Genomic DNA, 25002 nt, shown 5'->3' with positions numbered 1-25002 from the left:
CCCTGTGAAATGCACTATTAGCAGAAAGTAGCATATAAGCATTAATGTAATGCTGCTTTTGTATGTTTTTGTTGACTTTCACTGTACTCTGTGTTTTATCATCTGTTTCAGTGCCCTAAACATATTTAAATACAGCAATATGCAAAAGTATCAAGCCAGCCTTCATTTCTTTATATTTTGTTAGGAAAATGAAAACTAGGCGCAGAGATTTATTGAAACGTGCAAACATGTATGGAAATACAGTACACAAGGCCAAAAGAGAGTCTGTGCAGCTCTGACAAGCTTGAAAATCAATAGTTTGACCACCTTTATTCTTCAACACAGTACTCTTCAGGTAGAGATCTCAGATTCTTTAACAATCCTTTTGTTCTGTTCTCTGTTAAAATGATCCACACTGCTTCAGTAATGTTGAGGCCTGTGTTCTGGGGAGGCCAATCCATGGCTGATAGTGTTCCTTTGTGTGTTTTTCTATTCATCTATGCCCTTTATTGCATTCTCAGTGTGTTTGGGATCATTGTCATTCTTGTCATTGTTTATCTGTTGTGTTTTAAGCCTGACATTTCTTCTTTTTCCTTTCAGTTTTCCAGTTTCCTCAAAAATCTTTTAAGGACACTCTGCACAGCATGCCGAGATGTGTAAAACTGTGTTTTTCATAGAGTCAACTAAAGACATGGGGGCAAATGATTTCTTTTTACAACATGCGACTAGTAACAAAGTGCCATTTCTTTGCTACGTTGCCTCAACACTGGTTCATCCCTTGAGTTAGGTGCAATTTTTTGTGCTTGAATGATTCATAGGTCAGTGTTAAATGGCATAAAAAACCCTGGAGAAGCCTGGAGAACTAGCATTATCACAAATTAAAAGAAAGTCTAGCACCTTGGAAGGAAACTAAAGAAAAGAGGGCAGCTCAAGATTTTTGCACAGTACTGTGCTGTAGAGTGAAGGCAAAATATTGAAGAAGTAAAAATGTGAATGCTTAAACAAAAGACCTTTTCTGGATAAAAGCAAATGTGCTTGGAGCCTTGTCCCTGTCCCACATCCCTCCCGTCCCAAAACTGCAAAGCCTCATGAAAACAAATGAACTAATCTTAGTGCTGCTTTGAAGATTAGCTGATCCCAGATCTAGTTAAGAAAAAAAAAGAAGCAGGTCAGCAGAGCAAATGTGCACCACTGCAGAGGAGAGATGTGAAACTGGAGCTGGCTTTGCTTTCTCAACAGACCTGTCAGTCATGGGCCCCACCTCACTGAATTCCTCTATTCTCCCGTGAAAGGCCTTTCCACTTGTCAGAGGACGTACCGCGTCTGAATGCTACAACCAAACCCGGATCAGTTCGGGAGAGTTTCTCGATTGTGTGTCATGTCAGGAGCTGAGCATCCACCGATTACGGCGGGTGTCATCATCATCCCCGAGGCTTCAAAGAGTAAGGGAGAGAGAGGAGATAGAGGAGGAGGGGGAGGTGGTGGGGAGAGAGGGTTGGAGTGGTGTGCTGAGCTATAGGAACAGGCAGCTTGAGTGGGAACTCTAGTACTTGTCATCACAACTGCATGTTGCTGAAAAGTGTGAGGCAGGGGTGTCTGAGTTAAGCGGGGAAGCTTGAGGCGAAGCAGCAACAGCAATTAGAACAACAACAGCTGCGAGAACAACAGCGACAACAGCTCCCATCACAAACAGACAGGTGGAATGGGGCAGGCCTCCTATTTTACTTTATAAGACAGTAAATAAGGCGTCACCGTGGGGTGCAGACGGTAGGGTGTGTGTCTGTTTGTGTGTGTGAGAGGAAGGCGAGGAAGCTAGTTTTGGAAATGAAATTCATAATAAGATCATATTAAAGCAGTCAAAGTAATTCCTGTTGTGGATTTAATACGATTTTTAATCAGCCATTTAAAAAAACCCAACTTGTCTTTCATACTGAACCTCGTGCGCCGCTTAAGGCTGGCAGCCATCACTGAGACAAATCAGGAGCAGCGTCCAATGTAGCACATTAGCATTTACAACAATAAATGGGAACCTTCTAATGACATAATGTTTTCAGGTAAGAAGGACTTCCGATACTTGGGATACCACGACAGGGGTTTGAAAACTTTACAACAATACTGCAGTGAGTGATTTCCCTGTTTTTGTACAGTTGTTGGATTTCATGTAATATTGTAACTTATTGGTAAATTTTAAGCACATTTGGACTATTTAGTTACCCCAAAAGAATTATGTTAACACGCATTTCAAAGCTGTGGACTTTTGTGTTTTTAAAAGGCCTAAAAATAATGAAGCTGTTTGAGTGTCAGGAGGAGAATTTTGGGATTGCTGAATGTATCAACACCTTGCCACAGTGACCTTGGTTAAGATTGGTTTTTGGTTTTCTTTTCAGATTTCTGCGTCTTTGACTTATTGAATAAAACATCTTACTGATGATTGTTTGTTGTGCACTGAACTCTCTAAAGTCTGCAGAGTAAACTGAACAGTGCAGTCATGAAACCCATGAAAACAATGACTATGTCCCCGGCACAGGACAATGCAACTGCTAAAGCGGAGGAAAGCCGTCCTCAGTTTTAAATATGTCACTGTGCTTTTCCGACTTTGGCAGCGTCCCGATGCTTTTGAGAAAAGTCTCTGCTAAACTACAATAACTAGGTCAAGTCAAGCTGCTTAAACGAAGGCTTAAAGTGAAGTAGATGCAATTTCATAGAGAAAGAGCCTCGTGCACACCATCGCATTTAGGGGAAAAATAGGATGCGGCGTGGTTATACTAAGCTAAAATGAACGCAGTCGTAGCAGTTAACTTTTTTTCCCCATGATTGTTATTGCTCTAAACTGTTTAAGAGGGACATTGATTCAACTGTATGGTCATTTTGAGGCTGCAGGTATTGAACTTTATTGCAATACTCTGACCTAATTAAGACACCCCAACAAACGGGCTTTAAAGGATATTAAAAGAGACTTTAGGCTTTCCCACAGAGTCTGGTTATAATTTGCAGTCTGGGGGTGAAAGGGGGAGGGGCGTGGGTGGAGAGGGGGCCCCCACAACTCCTGACCTCAGTAGTTTTCTCTGACCGCCCTGCTGATCCACCGCGCACTCAGAGCGGTCACATTTCCGTCTGCTGGCTCATTTCAGAAGGCAGAGACTCTAAATTCTCCTTATGTTCTGTGTTTTCTTTTTTCTTTTCTTTCTTTCTTTTCTTTTTTTTTAAAAAGTGGACTGACGATAAGCAGACTTATCTCCTCATAATTAGACCCGCTGTACTGCGCACACACCGACGCGCTCTGGAGCGGCGCTTTGTGTGTCTGCTGTGCGTGTGAGTAATAGCGCTTCCCCAGTGAATGCCTCCCTCTAGCCTATAACCCATTATGTGCAGTCGGGAGGCGGAGGCGAGGGCGAGGCAGGGCGCGGGAGGCAGCGGCACGCACGCTCCATTAGCGGACCCACTGCCGCGCCGCTCTGCCGGTAATTTGCGTAACGAGATTGGAGCGAGCCCAGTCGGTCGGCGCGGTCTCCCCGCGAGTACCAGCCTCTCTTCCCCTATCGTCGCACCGCTTTTTCCGGCCTTGTTTCCGACGCAGCCCGCAGCAGCAGCAGCTGCAGCAGGGGAGGAAAACAGACACACAGAGACCGGGGGATGTGTGTGCGGCGCTTTGACAAATGCGGTTTCCCCTCCGTGTTTTCTCCCCCCTCCCTCCGCACGCGCTCGCTCTCTTTCTCTCTCGGTGAAATCTCTCCACAGTTCCGTTTTGAGCTGATAACCAGGCGCCATCATGTGGACGAGCACGGCGTGATAAGATAAAAGAAACGGCCACCTGCGCCGTTAGCGAGTGTGCAGCGATGCGGGAAGAGCGAGCTTTTGAAAGGACTGGAAGAACATGAGGGAAATTATTTATAGGATGAGATCACGTTTAATGGAAATTTACATTTTTGTTCATTTATTTTATTTTTATTTGACTTTTTTAGGGGGTGTTTTATTATAACACCATATAGGTGCTTGTCGTCTATTTAGCCTACGTTTAACACGTTGTTACTTTTAATCTGATCTTTACTCTACTTCTCGTTTAAACCGAGGCCTTATACACTGGTCAAATTACGAGCTATCTAGTGAATCAAATATGGATTAGATATAATTTCCCAATTTTAAGTGAATATTTTCAGTGAACCGAGTGGGGATTTTTTCGTGTTAAATGGTAAATGGCTTGTATTTGTATAGCGCTTTACTAGTCCCTAAGGACCCCAAAGCGCTTTACACATTCAGTCATCCACCCATTCACACACACATTCACACACTAGTGATGGCAAGCTACGTTGATAGAAGAAGTCTTATGGAAACAACAGGAAATCATGATGCAGAAATGGCTACAATGCTGTGCAAAAGTCTTAAAAGTCAAAAGCAATAAAAACTAAAATAGATTTTATTGTAGTTTTTCTTTTTCTTTTTGAAGTGGTCTTGAGGAGCAGTTCTTTCTGAAGGTATTTCAAAGTTTTTCTTTGGACATTGGCTACTTTTTCCACTCATTTCCAGTGCAGTCCTTGCACCTGAGCGTTTTCAGAAGAATGTTTCTTTCCACTTAACACCGACCCATGACTCATTCAAGCTTATAAAAGACACCCAACTCAAGGGATGAGCCGGAACAAATTGTAAATCGTATCTTTAGACATTTTGTTACAAGCAGCATGTCACAGAACAAATAATATCTACAGCAGGCAAACGGTATCTGAAAGTCATGTCACATTAAGAAATTTGGTGTTTGGTGTATAAATAAATCCTCAAGTCCAAAAGAAACCTTAGAGATGCACCTTACTCTTCAGTTGTTCACCGAACACTCATCAGAAACGGTGTCAATGGAAGAGTGGCTGTCAATGTATGTTGCCATTTTCCCAGCAGCATATAAATAAATGAGGTATGGTTCAAAACTTTTGCACAGTACTGTAAATGAAAAAAAAATCCCCAGTTACGTTTCTGTTGAAGCAAAAATGACCACAGTGCAAACAAAAGTGTTATTCTGTATATTTATTGATAATAAGACCACTGATGGTGACTTAGTCGATAGTAGACGGCATGGTGCAGTTCTTCTTTGGGTGTCTAGTGACCCCATGTGTAAGCAGGATGGTATTACAATTTAGTATTTACAGGAAAATATCAGTTCAGAGAAAGGTAAAGTAAGTTTAAGGGTGCTGGAAAACATACATTCACTAAATAAATATACAGTTTCAAAAGCAACAAGCTTTGAAAAGCCACAACCAAATACTGACCAAAACCGAATAACAACAGGATCCACAGAGTCTAGACGCTCGCACTCTCTCGCTTACACGCACGCTCAAGGTTACAGAGATAGTCAGCTACAGAGGAACAAAGTCTCACACGCACACGCATACCGAAAGAGAGATAAAAAACCACTTGGTGAAAGTGTAAACTGAATGCCAACCGAACTCTAATAAATACACAGCTAAACTGCGCGTTACTCTCAACGAAACATCGGCCACGATTCTTTTTTTCAGTGCGGGGTCTTCCTATAAACTATTAAACAAATACAGCACAAAGTGTGGATTCAAAACTGTGACACAACATTTATACTGATTAGCATATTAGAATGAGAAACGGTATGTCATATAAATTACATTTCCGATACATATCTACAGCTGATGATGACGATGATTAAGCATGTTGCATGGCACGATACAGTAGATGAACACGTGTCTTCCTGCTAAATCTGACATCCTTTGCCGTAGCAGACCGCTGACGTTAGCTCAAACCAGCACAAAACAATTGGCGACCCTAATGATTCGACATGACACTTGCAAGCTGTAAAGCGCTGCTCTGCGAGCTCTTAACCACTAGAACGAAGCAAAAAGTAAGATGGGTCTCTTTAAAGCTAAAATCTGCCAGTAATTTCTACATTTTCTACATATAATAACACGAACACGAGTACTAAAACATCACTAAAGTGTCAGTATGCGTCATATAAGTGCTTGTTTCCCCTTGCAGGCAACTTTCATCCTGTTTTCCATCTGTTCTCTATATCAGCAACACTCCAAATGCGCTTGCAGAGACTGTGTAAAAGTCTGGGCCTTTTTTCTGTATTTAATTCATATTCAGGTTTACAAGTATGACCCTCAAAAAACCCCAGCTGAAGCACATGTGGCCTTTGATTGCTCCTCAAAGGAAGCTGAAGAGCAGTAACCTTAACGATTACTGATTACTAGAGGTCTAATTCAGAGCCTGAAAAAACCCGGTCACACCAGTATTGGAGCAAAATTAGTACATTTAAATGAACTTGCAGTAGTGAAAATATGTTTAGTTGATGTTTGCATGTTTTTCTGGGTTTTTTATTTTATTTCAAACTGGATAGTCCAATTTTTTTCTTTAATATTTATCTATAACCCTCCTCTACCAACCAAAAAAATGTAGATACAGTTATCAGACAGCTTTCAATGGTATAATCTGTGCTTTGTAGAAACTGATTGAGTTAGCATCTACACTAATCTAAGGAGCTTGGAAAGACAAGCGTCTGGACTTCTTTAAGTTTCCTTGAAGACGTTTCACCTCTCATCCGAGAAGCTTCTTCACTTTTAAGAGCAACTAGTGGAGTCCTATGGGAGTGTCCCCAAGAAGGTCATGGAACCTCTATTGATCCTCTACCTAATCACACGAGCCAAGCTGTGAAAACAGGTGTGGACCTAGGTTTCAGGTGAACCCACTGTGAAACCTAGCCCCACCCTATCATGTGATTTCCTGAGGTCAAAAGGCCCAGGATGTGAGTGGCCGTTGAGGCGTCACCTATGTTCAACGCTGGTTGTTCACAGTGGACATAGATGGCTTCCTTAAATCCTCTTTCAAACCCTCTGTCTTCTCTATCCGACATGTGAACATTGGCATCCTCGAAAGAGTGCCCTATTCCTTTAGATACAGAGATGCCATCTACACTAATATGCTAATTGGCAATTGGTGTGACCAGGCCTTTTAGACTGACCTCAACGGTGTGACTCGCTGAACGGACTGCATTTCATTCCATGTAAAACTAATGACAGACTGTAAAATGTGCGCAAAGTTGACCGTTATTTTGTAGTTTGGTATTTGTATCCCACACTAAAGTTCCAAAATACCATTAAACCTGTGCCATTCATATTTAAACTACCTAAATACATTATTTTAGACAAGAAAAATATATCATGCTTTGTCTTAAGGTTAAAAATGATCTTTCCCCTTCTTTTTCGGCTGCCTCACTTTTCATATAAACCCTTTAATCATCCTCCTCAGTGCATGTAATCAATTAATTCCCAAAGTGTCACAACCAAAGGATACACAAGGATGAGCGACAGCAAAGTCAAATGCAACAACTGAACCTACCTAGTAAAAGGATTGCTCTCAAGCTTTAGTAAAGTCATTTAGTACAAACGTGTTTTTTTTAAGCATGCTGCAGCCAAATGAGAAACCAAGTTTGAGCCCGCTCATCTACCCGAGACCAACACCGCTGTCCACTCAAGACAACTCTGGTCTACCTGCTTGCCGTGGGCCGTCCTGATCTGAGATACGTGCCGGTGAGCAACTTCTACATCGAGCCGCGATGGAACGTGTGGTATAGAAAGCTGTGGTGCAAATGAGTCATGGAATGGTGCTTTACAGTAAGATACATTAAGATATTACATTAAGATCACAGGCAGAGAGACGGAGGGACGTAAATTCCAATTCGGATGTTGGGTAGAGTTTCAGGAATTTACTCTGGTCGTGTGTCAAGAGTCTTCGTCTCTAATTCTCTTCAACTCCCTCTCTGAAAGATAAAGAAGAGTTCACGTTGTAGAATAGAGAGAACAACATTTTTCTTTAAATTTATTTGGAGAGGTGATCTTTGGTTTTTAATGGCTCCTACCTGCCACCTCACATCAGCTACACCATCTCATACTGATTGGCTGTGATGATCCTGGACAGACAGCAGGCCAGCAGCATGCCAATCAGCTGAAAGACAGAAAAATCGGCGCGTTGAGGATTTATTTATACACCAAACGCGCACGCTGTCACCTGCAAAAACCTTAAGTCCTACCTGTGAGAACGCAATCCCAAACGTCACTCCTGCGATAATGGCCATGTTGGTCTCCATGAAAGAAGTGACCAACTCAAAGCAGCCCTGAAACACAGGGGGCAGGTTAGTCCGCAGAGGGTACAGGGACATGTTATATGAGCAAATCAGAGGCAAGAAGGGTATGTGGGAACGTATCTGAGGCAGGTGTTAGTATATGGAGAAGGCAGGGATTTGAAAAGGCATGTGAGGACGTCTGATGTAAACACAGCTACCTTCTAACCTGTGAGATTTATCGACTGTCTGACAGCAGACAGATGAGAAGGAGGAAAACAGAATACAAAAACTGACCTGGTGGTACACCTTGCTCGGGGCTACAGTCGCGTTGCGAAGGTCTTCGAGGTGGCAGTCAGAGGAGTTGAAGCAGCAGCTGGCAGGAATGCCATTTGAGGGATAATACACACTCTCAATCCAACTCGTGTAGTTATAAACGCCACAGCAACGCAGCTGAAGAGAGGCGGAAACGGAGAAAGATCAGAATTATCCGTCAATAAATCCACATTAACGACGAGTCAAAAATACAGTTTCCTTTGTTCAACAATTTCCCACATCTTCTTATGCACATCAACCATTCACACCTACACCCACTTCAGTGTCACCAATTAACCTAGCAAGCATTTTTTTGGACTGTGGGAGGAAGCCAGAATACCCACCCTGACACAGGAAGAACATACACACTGTAATGTTGTAAGACAATGGGTGTTAACCACCACACCACCACGCAGCGCAGTGTTATTTCGTTTTCAGCAAACGCTGCTTAAGAAGGAGTGAGTTCAGCATCAGACCGACACACTTCAAACGCATGAGCCGTGTATGGCAGCTAAGCAACAGTGCCCATTGTTAATAGTCTTATGCCTGATTTAGACACTTTGTAAATCTTTCTAGAAAGATTTCTCGGTCTACAGGAAATGAATTTCTCACTGCATGACATCCACTAACTGGGGTGGCGACGGTTTGACCCTCGGTTCTTTGAAGCCAGGCAAATGTGGGTTGTGCTGTAAAGGGCTTCGAGTCATGGATCTGATTATAATGTGATGTGGCTTTTTGTACACAAACAGTGCTTAAAAGACAATCGTTTCATTGGCTTTGTTGGCAGTAAGAAAAATAAAACGTGTACTGACATCTGTGAACCTTTAGTTTTAGTCGCGTGTTTTGATTTTCTGCTGTTGGATTCTTTAGCTGTTCATTCATTCTTTATTAGCTTATGCTAAGACTATTTTTTTCATATCCTCTCTCTCTTTCTCATCCCATCTCTTGCTCCCTTCCTGCACCAAACGCATCACATCAGCTGGCAGAGGCGTGTTCTTTCCACAGTTAAATCAATCTGATTTTGCCACAGTCCCTATGTGCGAGCCAATCATTTCCGTCCTGTCAAGATTTTTTAAAACTGTTCCTTCCCCTGCTGCTGTCAGCTGTCATTGCAGTGTCAAATCGATGCAAGCCTCCTCCACCCTCTTTAACTCCACTGCCTGTGGGTCTCATGAGTAGTCCTACCCTACCCCCCAGAACTCCACAATCATCCTTAACCCTTTGCTCCACTGTCATAAGCATTTGTAGACTCCAACGGTGGCGGTGGAGAAAAATACCACTTTAAAGTGACGATGTCTCATTTATTTAATCTTGAGGATGAGGGCTCACCTTGTGCTGCAAGTTATCGACGGCACGGCTCGCCTCATCCTCGGCATTGTAGTGCTTCACCGCTTCAGTGTACGTTCTGCGGAAGGTTCCCTTGATCTGCGGTTTAGGGACGATCGCAAGCACAGGCATTAACAGAGAAAGGCTGTTTACTGAGCTACAGTCTTAAAAAAGAAAGAAAATTGGTACATGCATACTGACCTCGTGGCGAAACACAAATCCAGAGATTCCCGCCACTAACTCAGCGAGGAAGACGAGTGACAGAAACATGGCATACTGCAGAGAAGGAAGGGAAAGAGGAGGGAGATTTGCATAGTTAGTGTGAAAACCCTCTGCTTTAGATGAATATCATTTGCTTATGGTTGTACTACTACACAACACACACACACACACACTCCAACACATTTACTTGACTGTCATTAATGGAACAAAGTGCCCTGCAGCAACCCCTCTGTGGGATAGCGGTCAACCATTATTCCCTGTATAATGTGACCTGAAGCTAATTAATCAGCATCGATACCATTCACTGCAACATAACACCCCCTCCACCCTCCCCCTCCTCCTCCAACAGCCTCTCACCAGCTTCAGCATCCATGGGCTTCCTCTGCAGGTGGCGAAGCAGCCAAACAGGCCGAAAACAATGATGACTGTCCCGGTGCCGATGAGGACGTATGGGGCGTTGGTGGAGTTGTCGGCTATCAGAGAGATGTACGGGCCCAGCATCAGCTTCCCCCATACTCCCACCGCCAGCAGGATGGCTCCTGTTATCTAAAGGGTGGAGGTTGTGAGCGAGACAGATGTTAAACAGAGAAGCAAGGAGAACAAGAATGAAATTTGCGGAGCAGGCCTTTATTGCTGCACCTCTGCGATATTATGGTTTACAAAAAGTTGTGTTTTAGCGCCACGGCGACAGGGAGGAGGAGGAAGGGGATCAATACGGAACAAGAAAGGAGTGCAATTAGAGTAAGGAGGAGGAGACGGGAGACCGAAGACACAAATTTATCTGGAGTACAGGATGGCAATCACCTGCTTTACTCCTACACACACGCACACACCAACACACAGAGGAAGAGAGAAAAGGAAAGAGGACAAATCAAAGAAGCTCTTTGATCCGAGGCGAGACGCTTCCTCCTGTTGCGCCTCTCTTAGCATTTCAAATGAAGGCTACGGATAAAAGAGCGTGTTGTACGAGGCAGCTGAAGCGGCGTGTGTCTCAGCTGGGTATGTCTTGCTGGCATCAGAAAGAGAGCGGGGTGTGGAACGGCTGCTGATGAGCTGACTCCAGCGAGGGCCAACTCATCATCCTAACCTCCTTTCTTCCAAGAGGAGGCTGTTCGCCATCCTGCTGCCAAGGCCCTCTGACTGGAGGGGGAGCAGCCTGTACAAAATGTCTCTGTGCAGCCTGAAACCTTTAAAGCTAATGAGAGAAATACACTCGGCTCTCTGCGGTTCCCTCTTAGCTATTAGTCACTGATGCAGAAGCGAAACAGAAATGATTAACAGCAATACGCAAACCGGGGCTGCCTGTAAATTCAGAAAAGCCTCCGCAGGTTAATGGTGGTGTTAACAACATTTACACTTTGCCCCCTTGGCGGGGTGCACACACAATGCCTCGACAAAGGTCTTTCACCATGACTAATAGCCAGCCTGTGCTTTGACTGAGCTGCTTTGTTCTGACTTGTTTGTTTGCAGGTTTTGAGCAAACCTTAGGTGTCCTTTTGACCTGTAGCTTCAGAATATAATAATAAAATGGCTCAACGTAGTAGTTGTTGCTCATGCAAAAATGCGCTTATGAATTTTCCTATCAGCATCATGGCACGCCCAGACAATGAGGTCAGCTACGGCCTACGGAGAGGCAAAGCCCTTTAACTGAACTAGCGCTGTATCTTCAAATTCCTTGTTTGAGGCTGTAAAAATAATTTGCATGAGTGATTCATCCATTAACCCCCGGGACAGACTGCCGACCTGTCCAGGGTGTACCCCGCCTCTCGCAGCGTGACAGCTGGGATAGACTCCACCTGTCCACGACTCTGAATTGGATAAGTGTGAGAAAAATGGACGGCTGGATGGTTCTACCCATTAAGTGTTCGATGCATCATGCAGCAGCATTGGGTCTGACAATGACTATTTCAGCACTTTGTGCATGCACATAAGTTGACTTGTGCTGTCTTTAAATCATTTGCACTGTAACAACACACAAAGCACTACAAATTGACATATTGTAACTTTAAAGTTGATCTCAGTACAAACATGGGGCAAGAACTGATGAATAATTAATTCAGTTTCTCGCTCTGTTTTGGTCTCTATCAAATAACTGTCTTGTTATCTGCTCTACAATGTTAACCACTGAGCTGCATAATTTATCTGACCCCAGTTTTATGGTGAGCATGTAGTGAAATGTAGCTCAATCACAGCTTTTTTGGCTGATACCAGTCTCACAGATTTGGAAAGAAGGTTGTTGAAAGCAGTGAGACTAAACCAAACTGTTAAAGTCACAAAACAAAACGCTAAAAGACGCTAAAGAGCTGCAAAATCTCTGTGGCTTCATCACTACAACTCATATTATATACACTCATCTAATTGTTAGTAACAGAGTAATGCTCATTATATGTATAATCAGTTGTAAGTAGGCAAGGAAAAAGACTTTTGGCAGCAGAAGCCTTCTGGTTTCCATCTGTGTGTGCTTATGGTTCTATTGACTATATTATGTAAATTAATTATGTTCGAGCAGGCTTGCAGGTAAACAGTCGATGTAGAGAACAAAAGCAGGATGGCATTTGACAACTATGATCTTTTTTTTTTTAAATACCTTAAAACAGAAATCTTTTACAGTCATTTAATCTTGACTAAATAATAAAATTCAACACATTTTTAGGCAACTTTCTGTGACATATGCATGGCTGTCTGTCGCCCTTATGAACTTGAATTGAACACTCTACAAATGAGAGACTTCAGACCTTAAGTGGACCGGACAAGTGAAACTCCCACTTTTTGTCAATGTAAAGACGTTTAGCTACACATTTAATCGCTGAGATATCTAAATGTAAGATAAAGAAGTACAATTCCAACAGTACATGTCAGTCTGTTAACATGATAAATGTATAAGATTACAGAAAAAGTTCTGGTAACTCACTATCCAGTTTTGTTGATTTTTGTTCTTTGTTTTTCTTGATTGATGAACATTTTCTTCTTTTTCTTAACAGAAATCTCTATAATAGACAGTGAAAAACAGTCATTTAACTGTTTATCGATTACTTCGCTGCTTTCGTGCTTTATGAATGGCTGTGGGGGAGGTCTTTATCAGAGGAATAAGCGGTAAAACTTGTAATAATTGTAAAGTACAAAAATTTATGTTCGACATCATATTTTCAGTCATCCAGTGGACCAGATTGGAGTCTTTGCATGGCCGATTCTGGGCCCTGGGCCGTATGTTTTTGACGCGCCTGCTTTAGACCATCAGCAAAAAATGATCGATTCGCCTACCTCTGTAATGCAATAATAATCGACGCAATTACATTTCTGTTGAGAGACTGTTTTCGGACACTTTATAGATGGACGCTTCAAATTAAATAATTGACAAAGAAATGCACTTCATCACTTCACTGATGCAAAAATCATTTTAAAAATCCAATAGTGCCATAAAGCAGCTGTGGATAGTGATTTGCAACATTACCCCCTGAAAGCCAATACAGTGGAGAGAACATTTCTGGTTCATAAAATGTATATTTTTTTTCCCCTCCCCACTCTCAATTTAAATCTATACTGGAAAACCAGAGGACACTGAAAGTATTCAGATAACACAATGTGATATAAAGAAAGATATATGGGCTTTGAAATGTGGAAAAGAGAAAAAAGCAGCATTTTTAAGAGGCTCCACAGATGCAAAAGTTTAAACACTATGACTAAATGGGACAGGTCTGCTGTCAACAACAAAAGTCGCCTTGAGGCGACTTTTGTTGTGATTTGGCGCTATATAAATAAAATTGAATTGAATTGAATTGAATTATACTGTCATAATAGCAGACCTAATAAAAGAAGGTACAAAGTGTTGGCTAAACTGATGCAACTTAACATATGTAAGCAAGCTCTTTTTTTTAGTGTCCTGCTCAGCTGAACTGAAGGACTGTGGGCTGATGATTAGATTCTTTAGTAATGACAGCTACTCTTTCTATTAACAGTGAATCTAATAGCCAGAGCAGACTGTCATTCCGGAGAACAGTCCTCTTGATGACGATCTACTCACTGTTTATGGCCATCAGCGACAAAATGTCTCTCCTCAAAAGAGCCGCTGCCGCTGCATACCAATAAATGATCATCTTGTCACTGCTAAAGTGCTAATTTTAAAGTCAACTGGGAAATCAAGTCCGAGAAGCATGAGGCAAAAATCGTCTCGATTTGACTTCTGCTGCTGAATTTCAAACACCTCTGCCTCCTCCTCCTCCTCCACCCCCCTCCACCCACCCACCCTCGGGCGTTTTGTTTGAAATTCAATGCCCGACTGGCCACCCTGGTTCCAGCACAGAGTTTAAAACAGGTCACCCTCCTCTCTCTTCCCTCCTCCTCCTCCCTTCATCGGCCTCATAAAGAAACAGAAGGTGCAATGACAAAATATATGACTCCACCACCTGCTCTGCGTTCCCCAGCCCAGTATGTGCACACCCATGTATGTGTGTTCTTCCCAATTATGACATTATTTGCCACGAGAAACCCATAGAAACACTTCTCCTGCACTAAATGTGGTGCCAGCGCTCTCTCCGAGCTCTGCCCTAAGGGGCTGAGGACACCCAGTGAGCCGCGAGACTCTTCTGCACTTTTGGCGCACGAAGCATGAAACCTGAAGCTGTTGATGTAAGGGAGTGCTAAAAGACCATCCAATCCAGACTAAATATAAAAGTTCACACGCGTGACACCGGTGCATGTCTACAATGTAGGAAGACACACAGCACAACTCTTGTATTCAAGAGTTTTTCGACTACAGATCCTAACTCGAAGGGCTGAGCTCAGCTTTAACGACGTTCTACAAAGTTAGGGTTAATTCAGTTAGGATTTATTCAGGTTTTGCTCAAAGGAAAGTATTGAAGCTTTTGTTTTGTTTTTTAGCTTTCTAGGGTGAATGTTCAGGGTGAGTGCAGAGGGGAGCTTTTAGATCATTTCCCCCTGGCTATATCTGGCTGCTACCAAAAAGACAGACGGGAATAAGTCTGTAATGCACAATTATGGCTAAAAAAAATCAGTCACACAGTACTGTGTTCAGTGCTGCCTTATGTTTGTACTGCTCCCTGCATGCTCATATTTGAAGACTGGGCTGATAATCAAAAGGTAAACAGAGGCAAATCCAAAGCACTGCAAATCAAACAGAGATAGCATTTCACTCCTCACTTCACGGATTAATCGAAAACTAATTTATCTCAAAATTTGGTTTTAGCGATTCCTTGAGTGATCCGCTGTTTCAAATCCTCGGGAAAAGTAGTATAAGGAGTGTTAAATACAACTGAGCAGAATCAATTTTTTTTGTATTATTTTCGAATCGGAAAAAGAATTTGCTGCTTAACACCCTAGTAAAAAAAAAAAAGCTGGCAAAAATATTGATTGTGCACTACAAATTTAAGGCTTTTGTAGCGTTGTGTTGGTTTGCATAATTTGTATTTGCGCTTTCATTATTAAGCGTGTAAAATATTCACACAAAAGAAGGTGGGCCATGCACAGGGGGAGGATGTCCGCACACAGAAACATGCATATTCCTAAAATATAGGACTTAACAAAAACATATGGCACTTTATAAAGATGTCAAGTAAACATGATGGACATTTTTCATCATTTATATATTTACATATATATTTATAATATGCTAGGAAAATGGGAAAAAGAGTAGGAGCAGTGATGTTTTGAAACATGCTCAAACATACATAGAAACACAGAATATAAGCCAAACAGAGTTTGTACAACTCTAACAAGCTTGAATTTGGTATGACAACCTTTATGCTTCAACACAGCCTAACCTCTCTTAGATATGTTTTCTTGTTATTTCTTGTTGAGGCCCATCCATGACAAGATCTCTAACAACACTGGCGAAAAAGCCCCAAACCACGACCACGAGCCTCTGCTGTGTTTTACAGATGGCTGTAGACATTTTTAGTCTAGTTCCTGATAGCCTTTTAGGCATTTTTCATGGATTCATTAATAAATAAATGGTAATAAATCAAGTGCTTTTGCAAAAAAATTACTTTTAACAAAGTGAGTTAGGTGCCTTTTATTATAGTTGAATGACTCATTGGCAGTGTAGGGACTAACGCGTTACAGTAACTACGTTATTATTGTGGTAACGAGCACGGTAACTAGTTATTATGCCAAAACCAGGAACGCGTTACTCGTTACTGGGATTTAGATAGGCTTGTTATTCGTTACTTCTTGCGGTGGCTATCATGGAGCTTCCACAGATTTAGTAACATTAGCAAGTGGTGGAGGCCAGCAGGTGGATGGGGGAAAGGGGAGGCAAGAGGAGAGACCCGAGGCGGCCGCCGGTCCGAGTATCAGGTGAACTGAACTTCAGGTAAGAAGTTATGACCTGCAGTCTATCTGGGTCAGATATAAACCAAGTTTAGGTGGAGTTTATTTTCGTTATTCTGACTTTTTTGTACTGCGTGCTAGCTAGCATGACGGAGTTTCTATACAGCTGGGTGAGTGCTATGTTACTGATGTTGAACTTTATTTTGTTCATAAGGTTAATTATTAGAGTTGCCAACCGTCCCCTACAAACGGAATCGTCCTGTATTCAGAGAAAATATTACGCGTTTTGTATTGAGGTGAAAAGGAACTTCAGACTTCAGCTAGAATGAAAAAGACACAAAGCTGGAGTTATTCTGTCTTTACGCTGCACAGCTGCCTCTTCTTCTCTCATTCTCTCACCCTCCCTCTCCTGTTTCTACTTCAATCATTAAACTGATCAATGATCAGCTGACCGGCTTTTCTCTCTTGTTTATTTATTGCCCACAGAAAGAAGAAACCAGCGGATGTCGCGCTAAACAACAGCAGCACGTTAAAGCTTCATCAGCTGTTGTTAGAATTTATTTAACATTAATTTCTAGTATCAGCTGATGTTTGCTGGAGCCACAGCTGTAAAAGCTGCTGGTCATGATGTCGGTTTGGATATCTGGTGAGAGGGAAACATGAAGATGAGACCAGGAGATGTCCTTACTGAATCATCAGAGCTGAACAGACGATGGAGAAACAGGTTTACCTTTTAGGTGACAGGAATGAGTTGAAGGGAAGTTATGAACTGTTTCTGAGAGATAAATAACACCAGGATCCTTTTTTAATGTAGCTGACAGCTGGTAACTGTGCTGGTGCGGGTCTAGCAAAGTGTTGCCAGGGGGCCAGGTAGGGCATTAACAGGGAAAGGGGGGCACAAATAAATATTTTTCTTTCTTATTCTCATTTAAAATATCTAGCTTTTAAAAAATAATTATCTGAGTCTTACAACAAACGATTGATAGATTGATACATACAACAGTGTACATCACTGTCACAACAGCGTTTGTTTTCATTCAAAGGCTTTATGATTTTTCCTATAATGGCGGCCGGTCTCTAGTCAAAATGCCCGGGCCGATTTTTCGTCCCAGTCCAGCCCTGTATGCAGCTCATCTGCAGTCTGGTGTTACCTACATCTTCCTATTCGGAAGGCAGAATTTCCGAGTTCTGAGTACAATCAAAGCACCACGACTGCAGTTTTTGTGTTGGATGTAAAAAGCACACGACGCTGTGACGTAGGCTAGAATCATGGCGGCGGTCAACAACGGTCCGGATTTCTCTTGTGGAAATATGCACATTATCTTTTCCTTTCTATTGGTAGGTGGCACAGTGCACTTGTGGCAAGTAAGCAAGGTAGAAGACTGGCAGTCTGGCTGGGTGTCCAGTTACGGAAGCAACACATTAACAAGAGAATTCTGAGTAAAACCAAAGTTACTTTCCCTAGTAACTAGTTACTTTGAAAGTAACGAGTAACTTGAAGTAACTGAGTTACTTTTGATAGAAGTAACTAGTAATGTAACTAAGTTACTAATTTAAAGTAACTTACCCAACACTGCTCATTGGTAATTATTTTGTGGCTTAACAAACAAAAATATTCCTCTGAAAATGGTGCAAGGGCTGGCAGCCAGTGTCCAATGACAAACTTTGAAAGACCTTCAGGAAGTCATTTTTAAAAAAAATGACAAGGTCTGGCTACTCAGAAAAAAAAGAAGAAGAAAGAAACAAGAGATGGCTCAAGACTTTTGCACAGCACTGTATCATACAACACAACAGCACAAACCCAAAGGACAACCCTAAAATTACAACTCTTCTGCATAGCCAGCAACTGAAATTGGAAAAATAAAAAAAACCCTAAAACAATTATGTAGTCGATATATTATTGACTGATGTATATTGAAACACATTTGAATGATATTTCAATATAAATTAAATATCTTGTGCTGTCTTCTTCGATGGGAGGATTGAATGGATTTCTCTCTTTATGTTATAATAAACTCAATATTTTGAGTTTATGGACTGTTGGGCAGACAAAAAATACTCTTCTTCTAAGTGTTTGCTACATAAAACAATAATTTGGAGTAATTGCTTATTGCTAGGGATGGGTATCGTTTAGGTTTTATCCGATACCGGTGCCAAACCGGTACTTTTGAAACGGTGCCGGTGCTTAAACGGTGCTTGAACCGGTGCTTAAAGAATGGAGAACAAAAAATTGGTCCAAAAACCTCTCATGTTCAGCTGTTTTTTTTGTAAAAAGAAAACAATGTTAGCCTTTTCTGCAGCTATAGGGCACATATGGTGTCACTATGGGCTGGAAGCAGTGCTTAAACAATGGAAAAAACACAAACTTTGTCCAAAAACCTCTCATGTTTAACTGTTTTCCACTTTTTCTTTGGTCATTTTAGCCTTTTTGGCCAGGGTGAAGGGAGTATCTGCCATCAAACAAGAAGACAGCCGCATGTAGCTATGATGATGCTTGCTAGTTCACCTTACATGCATTAATGTAATAACGTGGTTAGCCTACTCAACGTAAATTACACACGAACAACATTAAGCTACTCATGCAGAGAAGAACTGCTGCTGCTGCATCATCATCCTCATCATTTCTGCTACACTGGCAGGGCTAGGGGCCAGGACTCTCCTCTTCGGGTTTTTGGGGGATGTTGCTAACTCTGGGTCCGAAAACAGGCAACCCACCCGCAGTAGATGTGCATGGTGTGAGGTCTCGCAGCAAGCTATCAAATACGGCGCATTTCTCGGCTTTAAAAAAAACGCTATGCGTAGCCAGGTGTTTCATCGGATTTGAGGTGGTTCCTCCTTTGCACAGTATCAGCTTAAAGCACTTGTTGCAGGCTGCTGAGTTTATATCTTTTGCTGTGAAGTACAGCCAGACTTTTGACCACTTCCCCCTGGGCATTTTTAATCTGTAGCTCTGCTCTAAAAGAACGTACGTACCTGGACCCGCCTACTATCCTCGGAAACGTAAAATGATTGGCTAGAACCTAAAGTGTATCATTCCATACCAGTTGGTGGCGGTAATGCACCTTTCAGTTGTTTGCCAACCGCCAATACAAATGTAAGGAAGAAGAAAGTGTATCACATCTCAGGAAAAAAAAGCACCGAAATAAAGCACCGAAATGTGCGCTGCTTTTCGGTCTGGTTACTACCATTTATGTACCATTATGGCACCGGATACTGGTACCCATCCCTACTTATTGCATTACCGCTTTCAGCAAAGTGCTGGATATTTACGTCCTTTCACAACCACAACAAAACAGGGAGTCAACAAAACTAATAAGCAGTATCTGCATTAATGTCACATTTAAAGTTAGCAGGTATTTTACTGCTAACAGGAATGCTGTATTTCAATATGACACTGCCACTGTGTATTTACAATCCACTATTTCAGATAGAAGTACTATCCTGTTGACTACACCGCACTTATATTTGTTATGCAGCTCTACAGATTATGATTTAAAAGCTAACAAAGCGCAAATAAAACACACACAACAGTTTTTATGTGGTTAGTTCAACCACACAAATCTACATTTAAATGACTGAAACTAGTTCTGCTGCTGCGAACAGCAATACTGAAATACAGCAATAATTATGAAGTAGCGGTAAAACAATGTGAGGCTGATAGAGCTTACAGACCTTTTACTTTTCTAAGCTCATTTTTGCTCTGCAGTGGAGTATTTCACAGCACTACATAATGTGTGAGGAAGGCTACAATGCCAAAATATGTCATCGCAAGCAAGACGCAAGCAAGACTGTAAAAATAGGGATAAGGAAAAGAATCAATACAGCATAGTACAGAGACACAAAATAAATAAATTAATTAAAACACGTCTCGTCTGACAAGAGGCAATCTTTCTGCAAGCAGTCGCGGTCTGACTCAGACTGACTGCATTTAATCTCAAATTGCTGTCTAATTTACAAATGCAGACAGGTTGCCAACATGCTACCATCAGTCTGAATGACTCTTTATCAATTAGTGCAATTCGAAGGGTTTCGACACAACTTGGAGCCACTGGTTATATTCTGGTTACATTCCTGTTGAACAGAAAGGTTGGTGAGCACAAATGTAATAGTTAAATAAATGTGAGTTTATGTCTATGCAGACAGCAATGGATGTGTGATTTTTGATCATTTATCACCGGTAAACGCTGTATTATCAGAAACAGTTTGCATCTAATTGCTAACTTGAGCCCCTGATGCTGTCTTACAACATTTATTCCAGGTTTTAGTCAGAGTGTTGACAACATCATTTTGAAGACAAAAAGAAGGAGAAGTGAGATATTGTTGTCTTATTGGATAAAACAGATCCTAAATGTGTTTAACTTTGAGGACCTTATTTGCGATCGTAAAATCGCAACATTTAATATCATAAACCCTGAATCAACCCTTAGTTATTCCCTAACGGACTTATGCTGCTGGGGATTTCCATGATGCACTGAGTGTTTGTCTTTCTCTCACCAAGTGTTTATGCACCACTCTGCAATTAATTATGAGATATTATTAATCTCTGGCTATCTTCCACAGCACGTCCTCTGTCTTGTCTCCCTACCCTCACCCCCAACTGGTCGTGGCAGATGGCTGCTCCACTCTGAGGCTGGTTATGGTGGAGGGCTTCTTCTTGTTAAAAGGGAGTTTTTCCTTCCCACTGTTGCCAAATCTCTTGCTCACAGGTTGGCGTCTGATTGTTGGGGCTTTCCCTGTATTGCTGTAGGGCCTTTACCTTTACATAAATAAAATTAACATCACAAAATGTAAAAAATATTTTTTTAAAAATCGCAATATGGTAGAGTGAAGTGTTGCGACGATATATAGCGGGATGTCTGGTAAGTGCCACCTTTAGTAAAAAGTAATTAGTACATAATGCACTCGTTTTAAATTTGATGCCTTCACGCATTAATATGAATCAGCTAATCGCATATTTTTGGTAGTTTATTCATAATTTGTAGTCCTTTATGTAACGTTTGAGTCTGGAGCGCAACAGAGTAGCATCATGTGCACTTGTTTCTGACGATGAAGTAAAAATAAATTCCACCACTGAGGCTACGCCGTCGGTGCGAGGGCCCTTTAAGAATCTATACCAGCGACCCCGAAATCTATAGTAGCCTATGTGGCCGGGGGAAATGGGCTCTAACCGGGGCCTCATTGCACCGACCAGGCCCTTAACGCCGGAGTTAACCCATCGCAGTGATGTTAACATCATCCATCTCGCTAACTGATACCAACCATGATGCTATATGTGATATAAGCTACGCACTGACGCCCAGCAGCCAAAACGGGCTGTGTGTAACCTTAACCCCCGTTACATAGCCCGCTAGTAGATAACAAATGTCCCACAGACGCCGAAATAGGCGGCTTTATTTCACCTGTGTGGATTATTATCAAAATTCAGCGTTTATTCAAACGACGGAATGGATCCGTCGATGATGCTGGCACTGTCCACTCCTTCATCGCGCACAACAAAAACAGAGCAGCGGCGGATTGAGATGGACTGACATCTTCCTCCGCAGGGTATTTCTTTTGTGTTTAAGAGGATAGAAAAAGGCTACCTACCCAAAATACGAACGAATAGACGATGAGGAGAGTTTTAAGGCAGGTGATGACCGGTTTGGTCTCCATTGTGGATCTACGCTGGACCCGCTGTGGTAAAAATTAACGGGAGCGGAAAAAAACAGAAACGTCTCCTGCGAGCTGTCGCGTTGCGCCCCTGTTCTGATGCAGCCGCACGGCGTCACTAGACCTGCTCACAGCTCTCACATCATGATCACTGCTCTTTTTTCATTTAGCATCAAAGAGCACCATCGATTGCTGCATGAGGCCAACAGTTTTTAACAATGCTGAATTTCCTCAGTGGCGGAAGAAAAATATAGATCCTCGGGGGTGACTCCAGTAAAAGCTTCTTAAAGTGAGTGAAAATAACAAATACTCCATTACCAGTCAAAATTTACACTCCAAAGGTTATTCAGGTAAAGTGAGTACCATGCATTGGTGTGTTGTTAAGTTTGCTGACTTACAAAGAAATGAACAGTCTCTAATTTTTATGGAGAGACAGAATATCAACCAAAAAATTCCAGAAAAAAAGAAACCACATTATACAAAAGTTAGAAATTGATTTGTATTTAATCCCCGACCAAAACATGACTTAGTACTTGGTGGAAAAACTCTTGTTGCTAAGTACAGTAGTAAGATGTTTATTGTAGTAGTTGATCACCAAGTTTGCACGTGTCTCAGTAAGGATTTTGTCTCACTCCCCAATTAAGGAAACTCTAAATCCTTTAGGTTTCTTGACTGCTGCTTGGCAACTTAAAGCTTCAGCCCCCTCCACAGATTTTCTGTAGGATTGTGGTCTGGAAACTAGAGACTAGTTCTCTTTCCCTTGCTGGAAGAACCATGACCCATCTTTAGTGTTCTGGATGAAGGAAGGGAGTTTTTGTCCAATATTTTATGGTACATGGCCCCATCCAGTGTGTTGGGGACCCTGTACCCGTAACAGAAAAAATAGCCCCAAAGTCCCAAACACAGCAGGCCCATTTAATGCCTAAGAGATCGATTTTAGTTTCATCCGACCACAACACTTTCTCCCAAGCCTTGTCTAAATCACTCAGCTGTTCACTGGAAACCTTGCGGTTGCTACAAGATTTCAATCCATTATGCTGTAGTGCATTACCAATGGTGTTCCTGGTGACTGTGGTTCCAGCTACCTTCAGATCATTAACAAACTCCTCCAGTGTAGTTTTCAGGTTATCTGGAACTCTTTTAATAAGGCAAGATTTTGCATGGAGCTCTAGTCCAAGCGAGATTGATAGTTTTAGATCTCTTCCATTTCCAAATAATCACACCAATAGTTGTTACCTTCTCACCAAGTTTCTTAATGATGGTCCTGTAGCAAATTCGAGCCTTGCACAGCTCTACAATCCTGTCACTAACATCCTTTGACAGCTCTTTGGCCATGCTCGTGGTGGTGGAGAGATTGAAAGGGAAAAATTGAGATAGAATAAGACAGAATAATACAAAACGTGAGTACAAAAGTACTCATGTTTTGCACTCAAAAGTGCAAAATTTCCTAGAAGCTTAAATAAAAAATGTTGGTATATTATAATTACAACTGAAAATGTAAAAGTTCCTAGAACCCTTAGAGTTTTAGTTTCTCCAAATCGTCTGTGGGGCTTTAACAGCAGTACAAGCCCCCACTGCAAAACAAATACTAAATGGTATGTTACCTGAGGTGAAGAACCTCAGTGGATCACTCAAAGCCACAAGGCTATTAGAAAGGGATTCCAAGTTCACAAGACCACTGCGCATTCCTTCATAAAGAAGTTCAAGAGCACTCCAACTATGTCAAGGTTGTAATCCCAAAGTGTCCTCAGCCTTGGTCCAAAAAGGTTGTGCAAGTCAGCAGTAATCTAAGAATGACCTTCAAGGCCATCTTGGAGAACTTGTCAGCCTGAACCAGAAAGAGACTGCAGTGCACCTGTTTAGCTTTTGGAAAGCAGCGCTTAGAGAAGGGTGAAGCTTTCTAGTTATCCAGTTTGTGATCTGGCAAAACAAAACTTGAGCTGTTTGGCCACATGGTAGCAGTCTTTATATAGAGGAGGACAGGAGTGCATGCAATTCAATTTTGCTTCCTTTAGTACAGGCACAGGATCACAAAAAGTGTGGGCTAGATCCTTGATCCTTGATGAGAACATAAAACAATCGGCCTCTTATTTGGGTTTACGCTGTAACTGTATCCCAGACACAAGGCCAAAGCTATCCAGAAATAGTTCACCAATAATCATATGAAGGTTCTTGAGTGGCCTATGCTGAAAAAGGAATGGCCTAAGATACTGAAAGACACATGCAAGAATGTGGTTGTGAACTACAAGAAAACACATCACTAAAACAATATTTTATTGATTATTAAAATGGGCATGGTTGATTATGAAAGCTAGCATTTTGAGCACTCTGGCAGAAAAAAGTTTTCAGTCACTGGTGTTGGAGATCTTGTCAAAATTAATTGAATTATGAACACAGAAGAGTACCACGAGGTTTTGATCACACATCCAATACCATCCGGGGAAAGCATCTAATTGGCAATAGCTTCATTTTTCAGCACCACACTGCCAATGAAAAGCATCCCTTGGATAGAAAAACACACAGTGGAACACTATCAGCCATGGATTGTTCTCCCCAGACCCTGGATTTCAACATTGTTGAAGCAGTGTGGGATCATCTCGACAGAAGACAGAAAAAAGGCAGGCAACATCCAAAGAAGAGCTTTGAATGCCCTTCAAGAAGCCTGGAGAACTATTCCTATAGACTCCTACAGGAGCTTGCTTCAATGAGTTCAACAGTGTCTTAAAAATAAAGGTGGTCACACCAAATATTGTACAAACTCTGTTCTTACCTTATGTTCTTTACTACCATGTATGTCTGCACATGTTTCAAAACATCACTTTACCAACTGACAATTTTTCTGGCAAAATATAATGACATGAGGCATGACTCAAGATTCTTGCACAGTACTATATATAGTGTGGAAATATTGGAAAAAACTACTTTTGTGTAATCATATATTAAACAGATACCTTCAGTGAGCTCTCCAGCTGCATGGGTACAGTTCTTTCAGATAAATATAGATGCACACAGTTAACTGGCAAGCAAGTGAATGTTACTAAAAATTTCCATATACAAGAGTTTGAAAACCTTTATAGAGTTATGTATTGTTGTAAAGAAGGATATGTCATATCATGCAAAAATAAATAGCAATGTTGGCACAATGCAGATAAAAT

The 25002-nt window shown here is 41.7% G+C and overlaps 1 protein-coding gene across 1 annotated transcript; it reads right to left on the bottom strand.

Moving 5' to 3' along the window:
* Positions 1-4977: 4977 nt before the first annotated feature.
* Positions 4978-22022, bottom strand: tspan7 (tetraspanin 7). The gene is made up of 8 exons (XM_006788192.3): positions 21785-22022; positions 10271-10459; positions 9893-9967; positions 9695-9790; positions 8348-8503; positions 8021-8104; positions 7850-7935; positions 4978-7750 (listed from the first exon to the last, which is right to left on the bottom strand). Exons 1-7 carry the CDS (start codon positions 21848-21850, stop codon positions 7867-7869), a joined length of 735 nt encoding a protein of 244 aa, XP_006788255.1. The 5' UTR covers positions 21851-22022; the 3' UTR covers positions 4978-7750; positions 7850-7866.
* Between the last annotated feature and the right edge of the window lie 2980 nt (positions 22023-25002).

Source organism: Neolamprologus brichardi, chromosome 16, assembly GCF_056152115.1.
Source record: "Neolamprologus brichardi isolate AB-2024 chromosome 16, ASM5615211v1, whole genome shotgun sequence".
Lineage (NCBI taxonomy): Eukaryota > Metazoa > Chordata > Actinopteri > Cichliformes > Cichlidae > Neolamprologus > Neolamprologus brichardi.
This window is presented reverse-complemented; position numbering and strand designations above follow the sequence as displayed.